Genomic DNA, 20,197 nt, shown 5'->3' on the forward strand with positions numbered 1-20,197 from the left:
GGGGGGGGGCACTTAAATCCAAGCACGTACTGACTCATGTGACATATGTAGAGGCTATGTCAATGCCAAGTGAATATAAAACCCTGAGCCGCATTGGAAGTTTAAATGTCATACTCAGCTGGTCGTCTCTTACAGTATGTTATGCACAATTACGAAAGAGTAATCTATAAGAGGCTAAGTGGTTTGATGAGGCATGAAAAACATAAATCGCCAAATGGTATCAAGATCTCAGGATTTGCTTTGAGTTTTTATCATCTGATTGAAATTTGAGGCATTACTCACTGTGACAATGTGCAACTTTCCAGGTCGGAGGCACGGTGTTGGTCAGCTCAAGTTTCAGGATGGGACATGCTACACTGGCCAGTTTGAGAATGGACTCTTCCATGGCTCTGGTGTACTGCTCTTTACAGATGGATCCAGGTGCGTGAACAAGAGCGAGACAAAAGAAAAGCAAGTTTTGTCCTCAATCAAAAATAAGAAATGACATCCCTGCTTTCTTTTCACCACCTCAGGTACGAAGGAGAATTTTCACATGGAAAATTTCAAGGTACGGGAGTCTTTAGTCGATACGATGGCATGAAGTTTGAAGGGGAATTCAAAGAAGGACGGGTTGAGGGATATGGTAAGTCTGTCACAACACTGGAACAGTTTGCCCATAAGGATGTCAATATATCCCTCTGTGGCTAGTCATCGTGTCCTGTGTCTATGCCTCCAGGGTTATTGACTTTCCCAGATGGAGCTCATGGTGTCCCACGAAACGAGGGCTTGTTTCAAAACCACAAGCTACAGAAGAGAGAGAAGTGTCCAGGAGTGGTGCAACGTGCGCAGGCTTCAGCCTCCAATGCTCGCAGTCTGGCACTTTGACCGCCATGGACCCTGATGGAGACACAGTCAGGGATCCAGCACCATCCAGCAGGGCCTCAGGGATGTGTACTTGTATACTCCCCTCCAGCTCTTCTCTCTGTGTCTTTCTCTCCTTTTTGAGCATCAGTCTCTTGTTTCTTTTTCTGCATATTCCTTGCTTTGTCCTCACTGTAGCTTGGAATGCACGTGCAATTTGACCAAACAAATGGCTTTCTATATGACTGACTTGAAATGCACAACACCATGAAGCACACCTTTAATTTCACACGTCACAAAAACAGCAAATGCTGCTGTTTTCTCTTGTTCTGCTTCTTGTACTCATAAACAGTGTCTTAGTGTTTTACAATAGTTAGCTTTCATACATCAAATAACTGAATATGGGAGAACTCTTCTTACTATGTTACTGCACATCTGGTAGTTTGGAGAGGTTTTGTCTCCTGATTTAGGAGGAGGTGTAAAATAAGTCTGTATTAAGAAGACTTTAGCTACTAACTAGATAACATCACTTAAGAAATGCTGCAAGCCATTACATCAGAGTACCCTGTGGAGTTTGACCACTGGAGTATTGTTGGTGTGTTGAGTCCCCATTTTGTTTTTATAATATATGGGCATGCACGTGTGCAAGCATGTGGGCAACACGACACACATTCTTGCTGAAGTTTTCACGCTGTTCTGCTGATGGACAGTTGGCGGTGGTAAGGAACATAGTAGTGTAGAAATGCCTCCACAAAGCCAGTGAAGAAGACTGTAAGCTAGCATACATGGATCACAACAATGCAGTGCAAAAAATATTTGGCCTCGCAAGGGGGTTTTAATAATAAGGAAATGCATTCAACATATTTGTCAGGCCTCAAAGATCCACACTATGCGTTTTGGTCAAATACAGTGAATGTAAACGTAACTTTTGTTTGTTTACAAACACGCTCCACGGGGCACCTTTAAAATCAAATCTCAATTAACAATGCTGCTGCAAACTATTATTCAAGGAATGCAATCTGACACTGGTGTTTCTCTTCTCAGAAGATCAGTATTCACATTTGCCTTAAAAAGTTCAAGGGTGTCCATCTGAAAATCAGATGAAGCACAGCGCCCTCTCTTCCCCTTCTCCCTTCTGCACCATTTGCCCTAAGGTGTCTGTCAGCCTAATGAATTTTTGGTCTGCTTGAAGATTGCCTTCACTCAGAGAGACACGTTGCTAAGCTGGTGCTGAATTTCAGCTCCCATCACTCACAAGTCCAGCAGCTCTCCTCTCTCCAATAAACCTCCCCCTCCCAGTGGAAATCATTGGAGAGGAGATTTAACCCAGTTGGATAATTCTCTTTAAGGTTTTCCCTGTCTAACCTGAATACCTGGATGACTGGACATCCTCAAAGTTGATAAATAATCATGATTAAATGCATTAAATTAGGGACATATATCTTAATTGAGGCAGCTGAATGAAATTATTTATAAATCAGATATATATTTACGAGTATGTAATTCGAATGTATGTGTTTTTCTGTGAGGTGTATAGATATTCATTGTTACTGATCGTGTTTTCACCGACCTTTCAAATGAATTAAGAGCTAATTCTTTGATTGGTGGGGTAGAAAATTGTGTCACTGGGTTATTTTAACACAGTGTGATGTTAAGAATTTATTAACCATTTTAGCCAATCACAGGTATTCTATGATTACAGATTGATTCAGCGTACTTGAACTGTTAATAGGCCTTAAAAAGCATATGTAGACGTAGCTTGTCTAGGGTTGCTTACATAGCACTTCAACCAAAGACAATCAAATGATATTATAGGTGAGGAAGCCTGGAACATGTGTTATTTCTTACAGCTGAACAATAAAGACAAATCAATAAGGACAAATCCACCTGGGGCTTTAGTGCACAAGAAAAACAAAAGGACCGAAGATTAAACAGGGAATTGATATGAGATTCTGTTGTAAATATTCCTTAAATCTCTAACTTGGATTATTTGCAGTTACTGATTTTCATTGTTGTTACAGTGTATGAATAGAAGAAAAAAAAAATCAATACTCAGTATTATGAGCCCATACTGTTGCTTGCTGTGAATACCCCTTTTGGTACGGTAGTGTGCTGCAAAGCATAATCTGAAAGAAATAAGGTAGCAGAACAGCAGACCAGTGCATGCGTCAGTACCGCTATTTACAAGCACACAATGATACTTTAATGTTTGCTGTATGTGCACAGTGTGTAATATGCTGTATTTCAAACCATGTAATAGTATTTTCCTTTCCACTATGTTGGAGACAACACCTGCTCAAGCCTTCTTTGCCTACACACTCCTGCCCGAGTGAAATTGAATACAGTGGAATACTAAATCCATTTCCAACTGGAAACAAATGGTGCTTCAAAAGCGTGCCTGTCCAGACTTTCACCTGCCTGGAAAATATCATTGCCATGGTTACCTTTTTTTCAGTAACAATATAATGTTGCTTTGAGTGCTCTTAGAGAAAACTACCACACAGTATCCTCTCATCCTACTGGAATAGGTCTGAGTATGTATCACAAACAGTTGATGTGTTTATTAAAGCCTTGTGTTGAAAAAGAAACAGCTTTTTCTTTGGGTATCACAGCACTGGGTTTGGACATAGAGACATAAAAAGAAGTACATTTACTGAAAAATGTACAGCCATTTATGATGTTCTAACACAGAGGCTGAAATCTGCAACATTTGCAGCTGAATGAGGAAGTTTAACCGTTTCATGAATAAACAGGTTCCTCTGGTTTTTGGCTGCTACACAGTATGAAGCACAAGCCTGCAGTTTCCCCATCCCCCTTCTCATTCTACACCACTCCAGCTCTCTGCAACATCACAGCGCAGCAGCACACTGCCTGTAGTTCACATGGAATAAAACACGACACAACCAAAGCTGTAAAACATGCATGAGTCCGACAGATTTAAGAGGGGAATCTGCTTTCCTTTCTGATACATGACCTATATTACATTGAAAATATACGGTAGTATCTCTGTTAGGGTCAGGTTGAGAAAATACACTTAAATATAGTGTGTATAACCTTGTATTGTTCATGGCATGTGTCTCCACTGCAGTCCCTGATAGTTAAACAGCCTCGCTTGGAACAGGAAGTATTGTACATGGCTGATAATGTATCTGATGAGTTGTCTACAATGAACACATTGGTATTTAACAGATGACTGTAACTGCATGCTTTTCAAAACAGCACTTTGCATTCACATTATGAAAAATACAGCAGCACAACATTTGTTGAACAAAATGTGCTCACAAACTGAATAGCTGTATGTATAATGACTAACCGTACATAAACAACCTCATTGTAAACAGGAGAGCAGGAGGTTCGTTTCCCCGGCCTGAATGAGCAACCTCCCTCAGGAACATTAGAGCCACTGATGATAGAAGGAAAATATGTCCACTGAGCCCCCCTTGAATCCCTGACTTTAGCGGGGGGCATACCAGCCATCTCTGCTATCGTCAGCTGACATCTCAAACACAGTCCTTCTGTGTGCTCTGGCCTTGTCTTTCGCCTCGATAAAACAAGGACCTCTTGATGTAAATTCAAACGCAGCTTCTGTGTAACACCATCTATTAATATTAATTAACTTCCAAAGGCATCACTAATCAGATATGAAACATCCATGAGAGTGCTCCTAAGATCATAATGCTCTTTAGAAGCGAATGCCAAAGCTCAAGCTTAGCTAAAGGTTGGAGAAATGCCGCTATGTTTCCTCAGTCTTGTGTCTTTTTAAGATAAGCAGATCATTTTGAATCCATCACATCCTGGATGACATTTTCTAGTGTCAGAGATCAGAGTTATCTCAGAGGTTAACAGCCATGTCCTGGAAAGGCAGATTTTGAGCACATCACATGGCTTCATGTCCAAAAGATATAGCCCTATTGCATATACTCCAATATAATGTACTCAGCCCTAAAGAGGAATTACAGAATGTATTTTCAACCTGAGACAGATAGTCAAAGCAAGTGACATTATAAAGAATAAACTGTAAGATTAAATGTACAGCTTTAACTCTGCATTATTCACTCTTTGGTACTGGTGTTTTCAGGCAGCACCAGTCCCACTTCCCTCAGCTTCTCCATGCTCTGCAGGGTCTCCATGATGTCAAACTGCCATTCTTTTACCTGCTGCACTGCTGTCACTCCCTCCTGTAACACAGTTCATACTGTCAGGAAATATGCTTATTCGCTTTCTTGTCAAAAGTTGAATGAGAGAATCAACAGTTCTCTCGTATTCGTACATCAAATATCTGGCTGCAGTCACCAGGCAGCAGCTTTTCTTTCTTGTTTAAAAATTATATATGTATATATTTTTTGGGCATTGTCCCATTAATTTACAATGAAGAGAAGGTGGGAAACAAGGTGGGAGAGGGTTTTGACACACAAAGTTTACTGGCTTTAAAAGGGTCAAGTTGCAAGTTTTTACATGAGCTTATGTGTTGGATTGTCTCTTGGCAGAGACTGTGCTCCACCATGAAATGGTCTGGTCCACATCCCCTTGTGAAGCTGTGAATTGTTGTTTTCATACTTTGGCTTATGTATGGATTAAAAAACAAGCCATAACATAGTAATTACTGAGCTTTAGCTGTTCTGGCGTGTTTTCAGTCTTAATGCTAAGCTAACTTACAGTGGCTGAAGCATCATATTTAACTTACAAAATTAACTCTCGGGGTAAAAAGGGTAACTCTTGGGGAAAAAAGGTATAAAATGTGCAGCCAAAAATGTCAAACTATTCCTTTAAATTTATCTTCAAGCTAAACTAGACATGCACAACAGGAAAAAAAAAAAACTCACATGATTTTTTATTTTTGTGTCAGCTCCTGCAAATATAAGCAGCTTCGCTATCTTGTATCTGTTGAGACGCACAGCATCGTGTAGAGCAGTGTCCCCTTCCTGAGCGTGGAAAAAAATGTCTTAATGATAATAAATAAATTATAGAAATTATGAAACATGGAAGTTAAAACACTGTTCAGCTGCTTCCTACCCTGTCTCTGCAGTTGATTTTGGCACCACAGGACAGCAGATACTCCACAATGGTGGTGTGGCCTGTTCTTGTGGCCACATGCAGAGGAGTGCTGTACAACTGCAGTGTGGACATTGACATACACTGTGAGTGTGTTACTTGTATGTAAATCCACATGCAACTGGCAAACTGTATATCAGTATAACAGTATGTCACAGACACACAAGCATTTGTCCCTGAGTGGAGTTATATTTAACTTGGTTATATTTATCTTGGTACAAATATAGGCACAAATAAAATGCACACCTTATCTCTGACGTTCAGGTCATCCCCATGGCTCTTCAGGGCTTTGACAACTTCCAGGCTTCCACCTCTGCAGGCCCAGTGTATGGCCCTGGAGCCCAGCTGAAACAAAGTAAGAGGGGCCCCATCCTATTAGTAATGCTGACTTCAGGGCACCAGAAGTTTGAGCTTTAGTATGTGAAGATAATCTCATCATAATCTTTACACACAAGCAATGTGCCTGTATGTCTTACTCGATCTTTGAAGTTGACGTCAGCTCCTTTTTCTAAAAGACTTTGGACAACTGTGGCGTGTCCTTCCAGAGAGGCACGATGCAGCGCTGTCCTCTTCAACTGGAAAATTTAAAGATGCTCTATGTAGAAATGATTTGTTGCGGTGTGTCGTAGATTTATCTGTGCTGAAAGGGAAAGCATACCTCATCATGGACATTAGGGTTCCCACCATCAGCCAGATATTTGTCTATCACATTCAGTTTGCCTTGAGTGGCTGCATTCATGAATTCTGCAGGATCCACATGCCCCACCTGTCAGAGCAGAAACATGCACACGTGCAAACATACACACAGAAGAGGGACAGGAGAGACAGAGATTCAGTTTTCATATCTCCTTGTGCACATCACCATTAGGTTTCTGAAAATTGTAGCTCACCACAGGGATCTCTGTAGACAACCCGGGTGAGTATGTTGTCTTAATCTTTTTTTTCCTTTTGCACAGCTCCGTGATATTTTCTTCTCCACTCAGGTCCACAATCTCACAGTGTAGGTCTGAGGCAATCATCCTCACTCTCTCCTCTGCCTGAAAGTGACAGAAACAAAAATAATGTAGAAAACAGTATTAGAAAAGCTAGGTGGTAGAGGTACTATTGGCTTGTGAAGCAGAGCACTGCCAAATAGGCTAAGGGCTGTTGAGAGTCAGGAATGACGGTGTTAATGTCAAAATAAATTCACAGCATAGTGCAAGTTAGGCATGGTCATAACAAAAGTAATGTTCCCAATAAACTGCCAATAAACTGCCTCTCATGTTCTAAGTTAAATATAACTCCACTCAGGGAAAACGTATATGGTTAGGGTGGAAAAGAAAATCATCTAACTGCAAGCAATTTCATATTAAGTGACACAGCGGTCCTTCGTTTGCATGCCTGGTGGTATGTGTTTTCCATTATATCTGCAAATGAATGTTGAAGTGAGCCGGCAGACATTTTCGCTTCATGTTCACGGGCTTAACTTCAGTGCTGACACGTTTTCTGGGACACAACTCATTCATGCACATGTCTTAACATAAATTATCTATTCACGTTTTCATGAATGAGGCCTTTTCCACATGTGATGTGGTAACAATAACATTGGGTATTATTTGAGTATTATTGCTGCTGTGATGAATAAAGTTCCCCTTGTGCTGAGTGATTAATGATTATTATCACCTAATGTCTAAAATTCCGATATAAATAGAAAATCATCACAAATGTCACACTGGGAACATCAGTATGTCTCTCACCTACCTGAGCTTTCTTTTCTACTTCTGCTTTCAGGTCCATCACACTGGCTGCCCACTGCACAACCTCTTCCATCTCTGTTTGCATAAAGTGGACAAAGATAGAAAGGAAAAAAAACTGTCAATAAAGTAATTTTGAACTTTTGAAATCTTAGCAGTATATAACAAAAGTATAACAAACAAGTTTAACAAAAGAGGAGTGGCGGATAACTCGGCAGTTGACTGTGTGTCACTTTATACAGAAGTGCTGCATGCCCAGTGGCTTCCTGACAGGAATGACAGGTTCGTGGCGGGACATTGTGTTACCCTAACAAACAGGTGTGTGTGCACTTTGTGTGTGTGTGTGTGTAAGCATGTATGTTTTTGAGTACTTGCCAGCTCTACTCTTTCTCCCCCTCTCTCTCTTTCCCTCCCCCTATTTTGCTCTCTGTCATGCACACACGCAAACGCAAACACAAAAAAACACACACACACACACACACATTCATATACAAGTAAGTCCAAACTTTCAGGCATGTCAAGCCCAGGTCATAAGCAGAGGGAACATTCACTCCACAAGCTCCATGGTTTCACTCACTCTGCTACAGTGTGTACATCTCTTTTACAGGAGTACAACCCTCATAAACACACTGTTTTAGGGGATTATCTTATTTATTATGGTTTCATTATTGTCAAGTGATACCTTGTAAATGTGTTTGATAGCACACCAGCAATCACTCACTGTCCAGCCTCAGCTTTTGGAATTTTTCCATTAAAGTAAACCATTTTGTAGGTACATCAGACTATACAAACATACATACAGTAGATATACTGTACATGCAGCTTGTCAGCCAGTGTGTCTTTTTCATGTTTTTTTCTCACACTGACATCTGGACACTTCCCCTTTCTTGCAGTCCATTCTTTAGTGCAGCTTTTTTCTATGCTATAGATGGACATTTGGTCACACACTCACACTTATTTACAGGCATTCCTGCCGGAGTGTGACTGAGTGGCGCGTTAATGGTTAACCAGTGTGATTGGGGAAAGTGGTAGCGTTCAGCTGGGTAGCAAGCAGCAGCAGCCATTTTAGCTCTACAGGACATGCCTCTTGCTGCTTTCCCATCAGACATGGAGCACAGGCGAAGAGACAGTTGATTATCATCTCACGTCCCTGCAAGGCTGGCTGTAAGTTACATTGTTCACCCTACTCAAAATTATGTTCCTCTTGATGCTTTAGTGCATGGAAACTATTTGAAAAGACAGTGTTTGTTTACATTTGGTAGTGTAATAGGTAACATGGTAGTAACAAAGCTCCATAAATACTTTTATGTTGTTATTAAAAAGTTTGCCTTAATTACAGGGAGAAGCAATATTAGCTCATAACATTTTTTTAGATTTTAAGATTAAAATCCCTTCTGTGAGTTCAGCAGTGTGTCTGTGTAGTTCAGGTTGTACAGGTGCCATGGTGACGCTGAATCACTTGAGTGTAGAGGACCAAGATAACGGCTCCTCGCTGTTGCCTGAGGCTGCAGAGGCTGCGACACCAACACCTGTGAGTCACAGGCAGCGATTGGTCACAAGGACCGACTCCAGGGAGTTCTTCCTCAGCAGGTACATCTCTGCGGGTACTGTATTTATACCTTGGATTATGTTGCAAGCTCTGTTGTTTTCATTTCTCTCTCTGCTATACAGGAGTGAGAACCTTGCCTTCAGTTTGGTGCTGCTGATTGGATGCTACTCAGCCATTCTGATCCCTGCATATTTCCCCTTGGATCGGGTGGCAACACTCAGCAATGACTATCAACATCCCAAAGATCTTGTACGGATACACATCCTAGCAATAACTTTGCATCATTTCTACACTTTTACCAAACTTCTCCTTATGTTTGCCCCTGTTTTCAGGTCTTACTAAATCGGTCAGCCTCCCTTCTGTCAGACCCCTGTCAGCCCCGCTGGTGTCTGAATCACCTCAAGCCCCTGTCCTGTTCTGCAGGCCTCCAGGACATCCCTGTGTTTGTGCAGCAGGACAGGCCTGTATCCTGGGACTTGGCTCCTCCTCTGGGGCTCCAGGGCAGTGAAGAGCATCTGGCCCTGGCTCTTGCCTCTCTGCCTGAGCCTGGCCTGCCTCCATCCCTGAGGAGGGAAGGCAGCTGCAGGCGGTGTATGGTGGTGGGCAGTGGAGGGGTTCTTCATGGGAGCCATCTTGGAGCTCACATAGATCAGTATGACATCATTATCAGGTATGTATGTGACAGTTTGAGACAAACACAAGTGGAAGGATAGCCGGAAGGAATAAGAAAAATACACTCTAATTTATACATTTATAAATAAATTTTCATCTCTGTTACCAGGCTGAATAATGCTCCAGTGCCTGGCTTTGAGAAAGACGCAGGTTCCCGCACCACCATCCGCCTGATTTACCCAGAGGGAGCACCTCACTCTGCAAACGAGTACAAAAAGACCACCATGGTTGCTCTGGTGGTCTTTAAGAGCTTGGACCTGGACTGGCTCACTTCTGTCATCACCAAACAGCCTCTGGTGAGAGCTGCATCACGCAAACCATTGCACACAGAAATGGTGTATTACATAAGCCATGAGTATCAAATCAACACTGCTATCACAGAATCACACTCGCAGCCTCACACTCTCGACATCTTCTGTGTCGTTTTCTCTTTTTTTTTTATAGAGCTTCTGGTCTAAAATGTGGTTCTGGAGGAAGGTGGTGGATGATATTCCTCTGAGACCAGAGAACTTCAGGATCCTCCACCCAGAGATTATTCACAAGACAGGACAAGTCTTAAAGAAATATGCTCTGAAACAGGGAAATGTGAGTTCTACCATAACATGCATATTCTATATTTAATTCCCTTTTGGCAAGTTGTGAGACACACTCACATTCTGCACATGCTTTGTTGTTTGCTGTCATAGAACACTGCATGCAAAAAGAAAAAACAGGGATCCTAGAACTATGTCATGCCTGGGTAACCTAACTTGTCCTGAATAATGCATAGATATGCCTGACAGAGACAAGTATTGACTTTGCTATAAGCCTAGGAATCAAGGGAGTGAAAGATGAGCAAATACAACATTCAGTTCAAGAGGCTTACATGCTCATTTTATTGCCCACTGCCTTTAACTAGGGACTCTTGCTTCTCGCACAAATAAATATTGCTGAGCAGTTGGTGCCTATGCAGGTCGTAGATATAGATCAAAGAGTATTTACTCTTCTCAAGTAGATGGTGCCAACACTAGGTGCCAGTGCGGTGGTGATGGCTTTGCAGCTGTGTGACCAAGTGAGCCTTGCAGGGTTTGGGTATGATATGCAGCACCCAGAGGCCAGGCTTCACTACTATGAGACCATACGCATGGACGCAATGAAAGCTCAAGTAAGTTTAGAGTGATTAAAGAGTGGTTCACCTTTTCTTCTCATGTTTTGACCCCGAGGTTTTATTTATCATCCAGGTGGTGCATGACGTCAGCGCTGAGAAGCTCTTCCTGAGGGACCTGGTCGCATCAGGAGCTGTGACTGACCTCACAGGAGCTCTGTGAGCCAGCTGTGCAGCCACTGATAATACAGTGAACTCTGGGTGCACCCCTCTCTCTCTCTCTCTCTTTCACTGTGAGCCTCTATGGAGTCCTGCATAACTGTGGCCTGTTGGAGTATCCTGCACAGAGCAGACTGACCTTTAAAACGCTCACAGGCTTCAGGGATGCCTCACGAGTGAGTAAATTAAACTCCAAAGGTTAGAAAAGCCCGTGATTAGAGAGATTAACCAAAGTCACATCACATCACATTTAAATTCAATGAAGTTACTACATTACCAACTGTTACAAGCATAGTAACTGTCATATGGGTGAATAATTTGTCTTCATGTTCAGCAATTGGCTGAATTTTGTAAAAGGAACACAATGGTCTATGATTCATACAGTGCTATTTAAATTATGTTTACAATGACAATAAAAAAAGTGAATATGAAAATACAAATATTTATTGTTTCCCAAAAAGTATCTGTATTAATCTGTTTTATACATACAGTAAAAACTATTGCATGTTTCATTCATACAAGTTATGATGCTAGCAGTAGAAAAGACAAAAATGGACGGTGTCTGCATTTATTTAAAAAAAAAAAAGATCAGCTGCAAATTTTAAAGAGTGAAGAAAAGTGTTACAATCTACAGTATTACTTATAAATAGGAAACAGGTAATAAATGAGAATATATTACAATCTACAATAATTAAGGAGTGATACTGTCAATATTCTATATACAAGACAACAAAATAGTGCATTAGGGCATAACAGAGTTCGATTGCGCTAGTCATAAACCTAAGTGCTTCCAGTAAATCACTTCAGGTCAACATATCATAGGATTCATAACCACATACTGAATATATATCACGGAACATGGGATACAGTTTATCTGGAGAGTGGCACTTCATGGCAGTAATATGGCAATAATATGCACCTTGGCTACTGTGCCTCTGTTCAAGTGTGTGGGTGTGTCTACAGCAGTGGATTGCGTGAAGGCTCCCACAGTTTGCTTGCCAGCTGTCTGCAGTGCTGGAGGATGATCTCGGTGGGAATGACCCCCAGGTGAACTGTCAGCAGCTCGTAGCACTTCACCACCTCGCCCTGGTGATTCTTACTGTAGTACCGCAGCAGCTTCCTGCTGGACACATCACTTTCTATAGTCAGCAGCACTCTATCTTGGATTAATCACATCTATTTTTGTCACGCACAGTTATTTACCTGTAGTAGTCCCACGCAAGCATACCGATGGGGGCAGAGTCATCAGGTAGGATGGGTATGTCCCCAGCCTCTAACTTGTAGCCCTGTTTGAGCAGATATACATATTATCAAATGCTGTTTTATCTTCTACAGTATTTCATGATACTAAATTGATTTCTTTACTTTACTGTATTCTAAAATGTGATGTGCCAGTAATTTACCGTTTCATTTTCAAACCACAGGAAGTAGCAGAAGTAGAAGTCTCCATCACGCAATGTGACAGTGGAGTAACCCTTTCGGAGAAAGCGACGCGTTGTGCTGACCAGGCTCCAAACCTTTAATATAGATGAGTAAAGAGAAATTCATTTAAGACAAAGATGAACAAAGACATTGGAAATATGCTTATTCTGCTTGTTGAGAATTCTCTGTAATATTTATGGTAAATATAAAGCCAGAGACAGTTAACTTAGCTTAGCACAAAGACAGAGAAGCAGGTGTGTTCACAGTTTCTGGTGTACTCTTTATCTCTAAATCAGCAAATTAATGCCACACTAATTAGTTTTATGAGGTGCACGTCCAAGTAAGCTTGACCTTGCTTTTGATGAACTGAGCCACCGGCCCCTTCCCCAGCTCAGACGTGGTGCGTTCTGTGATGTTGAGCGATGGCGCAATCATTTGGCCGGTGGATCGGTCCACACAGATAAAATGGATGAGGCCAGGGAAGTCCTCCAGGTAAGTGAGATTAATTAGGTCAAGATCAATACACTCAGGATAACTGTGTTACATTTCAAAGAAATTTAAAAGGCATATGCACGTTTTTTAAAGACCCCTAAATATGCATGCACTTCAAGAAATATTACTAATTCAGTTTTGTGCAAAGCAGTTCTCAGAGATAAGACACCACATGACATCACAGGAAGCAGGATTATTTCGCTGACAGGATATGACACCATGGTGATATTCCTCCTGCTTTTCACCAACAGGAAATCCTTCCAGTCCATCAGTTTCTCTCTGGGAGAGAATGAGAGGGTGACAGGAAGACAGTGACAAAGAAAAAGAGAGAGAAAGAAGAAGACATGAACAATGAAGGCTACAACTGCGGAACGTCTTGCAGGTATGTGTGTACCGAATCAGAAAATTCTTCTTAACTGATTCAGATTTGAAAATGTAAATAATATGTTAACAACAAAAACTGTGTAAAGGAAAATGTCCAGTTGACTGATACGCACTGCACCATGGTCTGGGCCCGTTCCTGCAAACCCGGGGAGAGACGTTGAGGAATGTCGCCTGGTCCCGAGTCAATAAGAAAACACTGTCGGTATATTCCACACAGCTGGGTCTTCATATTCTTGCACCACGGGATAAGACTGAAACAAAAACATGAATGTAATAATCATTCAAAGGATCATACAACAGCTTCGCTATGACGTGTTGTGGCCAGCAGAGGGCTGTAGCACACTTACTCTTTGTTGAATCCCGTTCCTCCTCTGGCAAAGGCTCGGTTCTTGAACTCTGTCCAGACATTTTGTAACTGTGCAGACTGGATAGAAAATAAAGGAACAAAGGATTATTTTATTTGTCCTGAGACTGAGAATATTTTCATTCGTATATAATACGCAAGGAACTGACCATTTTGCCTAATATAACTTTTCTATTAGCTGCTTCTCTTTTACTGGATCATCAGGTGATGCATTCAAGATTCGATGGTGGTAACAAAACAAATCTTCCAATAAAAGATATTTTAATATTATAATGTAGTATAGCATTTATAGCAAGGTACTGTGTGTGTGAAGGGACAAGAAGCATAGTTCAAGTGTAGTTTCGTTACAGCATAAACAGGCACTGAATTTGATGGTTTCAGCTATAAACTGTTTCATGTTGTGTGAATATAACTGCAATGATGAAGGAGGATTATAGGAAGGTTGACAGTTCAGTTTTTATTACAGGCTAAATTAGAGAAAAAAGTTTTCTTAAGTTAGGTTATTCTTAATTTTTACATGGGTATTCCACTTCAAATGAAAGGTAGGCATGTATTGGGGAGATATAAAAGCCTCATTTAAAAGCAGACAACTGTAAAAAGACAAACCTGTAAGTCACTAGGTCCCAGGGCTTTAATGAATTTATCCAGTTTGCTGCGGATGTCGTGTATCGTCAGCGCGCCTCTCGTAGCTGCAGAACCTTCTTGGCCTTCACTTAAACGCTTCTCTAGCTTGGCGAACGCCTCCAAATACTTATACACTGACGCGGCTACGTTATTGGTGGGAATCTGACACAGAGAAATACAGAAGTGGTTCAACAAGGGAGCAAAGCGTCATGAGTGTGCACATGTGTACATGTAAGCTAAATGAGGAGGCAAATACAGACAGGAATGTGTGTTGGTATCCACCAACCTTTGTTAGCAGCACCAGCGTGATACCAGGCCACAGTGGCAGACAGTACATGGAGTGAGGCATCATGGGATAGAGCCCATCTTTGCCTGAGATCTCTAAGAAGACTCTGCGAGGGGTTGATGGGTCAGGAGGAGGAACTTCCAGGGTCTGCAAGCTGTCCTCTGCCATCTGAAGACAAAATTATTTTATCTAATAGCGAGGTCTCACTCCAACCAAACCATCCATTTACTTTTGCAGGGAATATCAGAAATCAGGGTTGACTGTTAGTAATAGGCATTCAAATATCCTCCCACCTGGATGTCTGGGTCCATAAACTCAAACACTGGGGTACTTCCTCTCTCTGGCTTGTCTGGTAATAAACAAAAATACACAACATACTGTTGTTTGGAAAGTGTAAGACTGTAATGATGAAGAATATACTCTCGCTCAAATGAGATTGGTTTCAGATACAGACTCATTTGTTTGAGTGCATACACATTCTTGGATGCAGGCAGGGGCATGAGTGTATGTGTGTAGATGTGGCCAAGTGTATATTTCTTTTTTTTTTTTAATGTAAATCAGTATTAAAAAAACAAAAAAACAAACTCCCTCTGAGACAATAAAGACTCTGTTTACATTGTTTTTTCAATAAGAAGAAAGACACAACCCACCTGAACTGCTCGAGTCTCTGTCTGTAGGGGACGGCTCTGGGGTGTAAAAACTTTCATGACCAGAACCTGACGTACTCTCAACATCCTTCACACACAGCACGCCCAGAAAGAATAAACAATCAGAAAGAAGGTGAGCAACATTTTCTGGTGGAGCTGTGTGAGTGGTTGTTAGTATTTCTTACCTCAGGACCCGGATCATCCAGGTCTGTGTTGCTAGGATACATGTTCTGTGCCATGATGATGAGGGCCAGCAGGTCTGAGGTGGCGAGTGTGCTCGCATTGCGGCTAGAATGAGTGGACGAGCACAGAGATGGCATATGTTTTGAAAAAAAAAAATCTTCTATAAATTGAGATAAAGCAGACTTAGACGTTATGACTAATGTGAAGGGTTTATGGAAACATCTGCACACACCTGGAGTAGAAGGCGAGCAGTTTGGTGTGAACCAGGATGAAGGCATGCAGCACCTCCTCTCTCGCTCTTTCTACACTGCTGTTGAGCTGCTGAACTAAACGGCGCTCCAGGAACTCGATGCACTGCTCACACAGTGTGGGGTGGATCAGCCTCTCCACTGCCTGAGAGAGAGAGGGGGAGGGCAAATTAGAGGACTGAAAGAAAAGTATCTGTCCTTAAACATGTACACACTGGCTTTTCAAATGTTTTAAACTCTGACGTGACCATTGTCTCCACTGAGAAAGAGGACTGAAGCACAGCTGGCAATGGGATTTTTTTATAATTCATTAATCTGACCTAAAAATTCCTTTGATTTGACAATCTATTTCTGAAATTATAGCACTATAGGGAAATATAATCTTAATACATCTTGTCGACTCCCCAAAAAAAATATGAGCATGTCCACATTTTTTAAGGATAACAACTTAATGTTGAGCTGTAACTGTGCTTTTAACATTAAGAAAATGTTGGCTTCTAGCTGTTTCTGCCATCTAGTGGTTAAATGTTAATATTCTACATCTGTTCTGATATAGAAAAGCATCAAAGACAGGGTTTCAGTAACAAATGATGTGACTCATAAGAAAGAAGGAAAAAAAAAGTATATATATATATATATATATATATATATATATATACTGTATATCACTATTACCAATGCCAAAAAACTGTGCCATGAAATGCTGTTGAGCAAAAACAGAAAGACCCTAATAGACACATGATACGATTAAGTACAGTACATAATATCATTTATACTAATCATAGGATGCTAGAAATCCAATTGAAAATCACCTCCAGTCAGGTTATATTTTACCACAGCACACAAACACACATGCACAACACCTAATCAATATTTATTTTGGTCATTATCATAACACTGACAGCTCTGTAACATCTCTGGCTTCGCTTGATAACATACAGGACTCTTGGGGGGACTTTTGCAAGCTATAGCAACATAAGAAACATGTGGGGAAAAAAACCTGCACTGCACCTCCACTAAGAAGCTCTGGTCGTTCTCTCGGAGGTGGCTGTAGGTCTCCAGGAGGCTCTGGAGATGCTTCCACAGCCTCGCTCTTTGCTCCGTGTCCTGAGGGCGCAGTCTGGTAACAAACAACACAGTTCATATATCAACCAGATGCCGCGTTAAATCTGCCCACTGCCAACAGGGACACACACCAAACGTCTTACTCTCTCCTGAGGAGGTTACTGCTGAGGGTGACCATTCCAAACAGGACCTCAATAATCTTCTTCATTACGTAGATCTTCCTCCTCAGATCATCCTCTCCCTCCTCGCCATCTCCATTCACAGCAATGTAGAGACACTCATCAAACTAGGAAGGACACAGAAAGGACATAAGTAGCTTGTATTACCCCAAAATGGAAAATGAAGTGAGGCTGTTTGCATTAAACTCCATCCTACTCTTTGTGTTCCCTAAGGAATTATTTCCATATTTGCTGTCGATTCTGAATGGACTTGAAATTTGTCGAGTGTTTGGATTCGATAACTCTATCATCAGGACAAAGCCTGGTTTGATTCCTTAACAAGACTCACATGACAAACATGACGCTCCACTGTAAGAGAGGCCTGCAATTAGGTCACAGTGCTATTACTGCCGGTGAGGAGAGATTCAGGAATGCAAAAATTTGCTTCATACATCAGGGCTTTTTTTTTTTTTTTTTTTTTTATGGAAATGTGTCAGGAAAATATATTTTTACATCAAGAAGAGAGCGAATCTGGGGATTTGTGTAGGGGTGAAGACAGCTTTTATTTTGGAGGGCAGGTGCTACCTGGTGAAGAACATAGATGTGGTTGTTTTCTGTGGTGAAGGAGGTGTAGCTGTCGCCCAGCCTGTCCACCATGGTGCTGCAGGAGATAATTATGGGAGCAAACAGAGTGCTGATGCTGTCCTCGAAGGCTGGAAGCTGAGAAACAGAGAAAGGGGAGAACAAAATGTGAAATTAAGTGTCATCCAAGTTAAATGGAAGCTGGTAAAAAAAAAAAAAAAGCAGATATATGCAACTGTTTCTGTAGAGTGATGTTCTTCCTCCTCACCCCCTGGCCCTCCTCTTGAGACGCCCCATACTGCGCCTGGATATTCTGCTGAAATTCTGGGTCAGTCCAGTGGAAGAGGACCTCGGCGCTCTCACTGGCTATCAGCAAGCACTTCATCTGGACCACAGATGCACTCCTGTCCTGCTTTACTGGGGTGTCCTATTTATTCCAAGCACTCCACACGCATCATGCTATAAAGAAAAGGGTATTTTTCTTTATTGAGCCAAAAGACATCTTTATTGAGGCAAGAAGACATCACAGAGTCTGGGGGCAGAGGGGTTTGTAAAGTAGAGAGGTCTGACATGTTACTGGTCACAGCTGGGGCAAGTTCAAAAAGAAGAGTGTTGTTAACATCAAGAGTTTGAGGCAGAGAGGATCTGCAGCAGGATCTAATAAAATGGGTTTAGTGGTGAAATGTTGAAAGAGCATTAAATATTTAAATGATGCAAGTTAAGTTTTTAATGTTCCAGCGTAAGTCTGAGAAGTCCAAAAAAAAAAAGTAAGATATATGATTTAACTGTTAACTACTAATGTGACAAACCTTTTGCTATTTTTGAAGCACACCTAAATAAACTTCATTTCTGTATGTATGTATTTGATTTCTGATGATCTTACACTAAGGAAGTTGTGATGAAATAATAAATAATTTGTGAAACATAGTTCTGTAGAATACATTTTGAGGCAATTTGAATTAACAATTTGATCTGATACAAATCAGTGATAATCTTAACATTATCATTTACCGTGGCATGCAGATCAAAGGTATGGAGGTACGGTTTTTTATATTGGATATTTAACCACACATTGTACACTGTTAAAAAAAAAAAATGTAGTCATGAGTTCACTGGAGTACATGATTTTCACACAGGCCGTGTTATGAATACATCAGTCACTGTAGAAACTGAAAGCTGTGGGAAACTTTTTACCCACACTCCGTGAGCTCTTGACCTAAAATAAACAGTCTCTGATGGCTGATATTTTATCAATGACAAGCTCTTGTGAGAGAAAAACAAAGTCAGCTGTGAGGGGTTTCAGGACACTATCAGTAAAAGAAGATATGAGTCCACTGGAGTTTTCTGCAGACGCTGATGTGCAATTGCACATCAAGAGATATACTCTCATACCCTTCAAGAAAAGATTTTTTTTTTTTTATTATTTTTTTAAGAGCAGTGATTAGGTGACACTGGTCGTCTTTGGAGATCTGGTAAGATCAGCCTGTGATATCATCTGTTGATAACTGGGTGACTGTGCTCTGTGTCTTCACACTTCATATACTATCTTTTTTTATATATTTTATTTAGTAATGTTGACATGTCCAAATAGAGGCTTTCTGGATTCCACTCTCATTTATATCACGTAAAAGTCCTTTAGCAAAGATCATCAATAATCGTTAGAGAACAGAGACATGAATCTCTCTACTGTAACCATCACATGCATCTGATCATGTTACTGTGCTGTGACGAAGCCTGTAGCGAAATTCTCTTGAAATAAACCCAGTGCTGAAACTTTGATATCTGCTGTTTGTAAGTGAATATATTGAATCCTCTGATCCGATCCGTGAAATACATCCCGTGTTTTACCTGACGCCTGAAGTTACTTCCCCATAACCAAACTTTTACCTTCCTCGGTGCACGCTGACTTGTTCATGGATAAAACGACAACACACACAATCATGTGACAACAACTCACTCCGTGTTTCCTGCGCCGGACGATCCCAGCATCTCGCTCTGGTGTCTGTGTGTGTGTGTGCGCGCGTGTGTGTGTCTCCTCTAAAAGCCGTAGTTCCCTTCAGCTCATGGACGTTTTCATCGCGGCGGCTTGTGTCCTTCGCTTCCTTCCGCTCAGTCTGCGGCTCCGCACGACACAACACGAGTGTGCGTCATGTGACATCAGCAGGACTCGTAACTGTGCTGATCTGGAAACAGACGGAGCCACCGGGCTGCGGAGGAGCGCCGCGGTAGAGGCTGCTCCTGGGTAAGCGTTCGGAAGTAAGTGACTGCTCTCTCTACAGTGGCTCGATCGCCCGCCCTGCAGGAGCCCGGTGATCAGTGAGGCAAGGCAAGTCATGTGCTGGTGCCTGAAGTGGGCCACATGACTGAGAGGCTGTGATGCAGACGACAGGTTGGTATTTGTGGAATTTAGCTCCATGGCTGAGATTGAGATTAGACGTGTTTGTGCTCTGCGTTTGTTGGTTTGATATGAGGAGAAAAAAAAAAAAAACATTTATTACTATATATGAAGAGGAACAAGAGAAACTGAAGATCACCATGACACAGAGATTAAGATTATTTGATTATTATGTGTAAATATCAAATGAAAACATAT

The 20,197-nt window shown here is 41.4% G+C and overlaps 4 protein-coding genes and 1 long non-coding RNA gene across 7 annotated transcripts in view; 3 read left to right on the top strand and 2 right to left on the bottom strand.

Moving 5' to 3' along the window:
• The window catches only part of morn4 (MORN repeat containing 4), a 6,468-nt gene extending 4,769 nt beyond the window's left edge, over positions 1 to 1,699 (top strand). For both annotated transcript variants that reach the window (XM_023405794.2, XM_023405793.2), the window contains exons 3-5: positions 306 to 420; positions 513 to 622; positions 716 to 1,699. In XM_023405794.2, the coding sequence (XP_023261562.1) occupies positions 306 to 420; positions 513 to 622; positions 716 to 864 (374 nt within the window). In that variant the 3' untranslated portion in view covers positions 865 to 1,699. The remainder of the gene's footprint in view (positions 1 to 305; positions 421 to 512; positions 623 to 715) is intronic.
• A 2,077-nt stretch (positions 1,700 to 3,776) lies between these two features.
• Positions 3,777 to 7,866, bottom strand: ankrd2 (ankyrin repeat domain 2 (stretch responsive muscle)). Its single transcript, XM_023405791.2, has 8 exons — positions 7,633 to 7,866; positions 6,783 to 6,929; positions 6,551 to 6,658; positions 6,369 to 6,467; positions 6,139 to 6,237; positions 5,854 to 5,952; positions 5,664 to 5,762; positions 3,777 to 5,018 (listed from the first exon to the last, which is right to left on the bottom strand). The coding sequence occupies exons 1-8, from the start codon at positions 7,711 to 7,713 to the stop codon at positions 4,893 to 4,895; spliced, it is 858 nt and encodes a 285-aa protein (XP_023261559.1). The 5' UTR covers positions 7,714 to 7,866; the 3' UTR covers positions 3,777 to 4,892.
• Positions 7,867 to 8,634: 768 nt separating this feature from the next.
• st3gal7 (ST3 beta-galactoside alpha-2,3-sialyltransferase 7) lies at positions 8,635 to 11,589 on the top strand. The gene is made up of 8 exons (XM_023405812.2): positions 8,635 to 8,789; positions 9,053 to 9,215; positions 9,297 to 9,423; positions 9,507 to 9,844; positions 9,956 to 10,142; positions 10,291 to 10,431; positions 10,841 to 10,990; positions 11,067 to 11,589. Exons 2-8 carry the CDS (start codon positions 9,067 to 9,069, stop codon positions 11,151 to 11,153), a joined length of 1,179 nt encoding a protein of 392 aa, XP_023261580.1. The 5' UTR covers positions 8,635 to 8,789; positions 9,053 to 9,066; the 3' UTR covers positions 11,154 to 11,589.
• Positions 11,572 to 19,850, bottom strand: hps1 (HPS1 biogenesis of lysosomal organelles complex 3 subunit 1). 2 transcript variants are annotated; one of them, XM_023405809.2, is made up of 18 exons: positions 19,562 to 19,850; positions 17,873 to 18,063; positions 17,608 to 17,742; positions 17,008 to 17,150; positions 16,811 to 16,919; positions 15,784 to 15,944; positions 15,554 to 15,656; positions 15,372 to 15,456; positions 15,015 to 15,070; positions 14,722 to 14,889; positions 14,418 to 14,597; positions 13,795 to 13,871; positions 13,561 to 13,698; positions 13,277 to 13,342; positions 12,923 to 13,067; positions 12,553 to 12,666; positions 12,353 to 12,435; positions 11,572 to 12,272 (listed from the first exon to the last, which is right to left on the bottom strand). In XM_023405809.2, the coding sequence occupies exons 2-18, from the start codon at positions 17,987 to 17,989 to the stop codon at positions 12,107 to 12,109; spliced, it is 2,046 nt and encodes a 681-aa protein (XP_023261577.1). In that variant the 5' UTR covers positions 17,990 to 18,063; positions 19,562 to 19,850; the 3' UTR covers positions 11,572 to 12,106. The 2 variants fall into 2 exon arrangements, with proteins under 2 accessions (XP_023261577.1, XP_023261578.1); XM_023405810.2 differs by having other exon boundaries at positions 11,572 to 12,269; positions 19,562 to 19,849.
• On the top strand, positions 13,066 to 13,901 carry LOC147819146 (uncharacterized). Its single transcript, XR_015437211.1, has 2 exons — positions 13,066 to 13,445; positions 13,534 to 13,901. It is a non-coding gene; the product is annotated as an uncharacterized LOC147819146 (long non-coding RNA).
• Positions 19,851 to 20,197: the final 347 nt, after the last annotated feature.

Source organism: Seriola lalandi, unplaced genomic scaffold (genome assembly GCF_002814215.2).
Source record: "Seriola lalandi dorsalis isolate HSWRI2012SDOR001 ecotype SW California unplaced genomic scaffold, Sedor1 jcf7180002054285, whole genome shotgun sequence".
In the NCBI taxonomy this organism is placed as follows: Eukaryota; Metazoa; Chordata; class Actinopteri; order Carangiformes; family Carangidae; genus Seriola; species Seriola lalandi.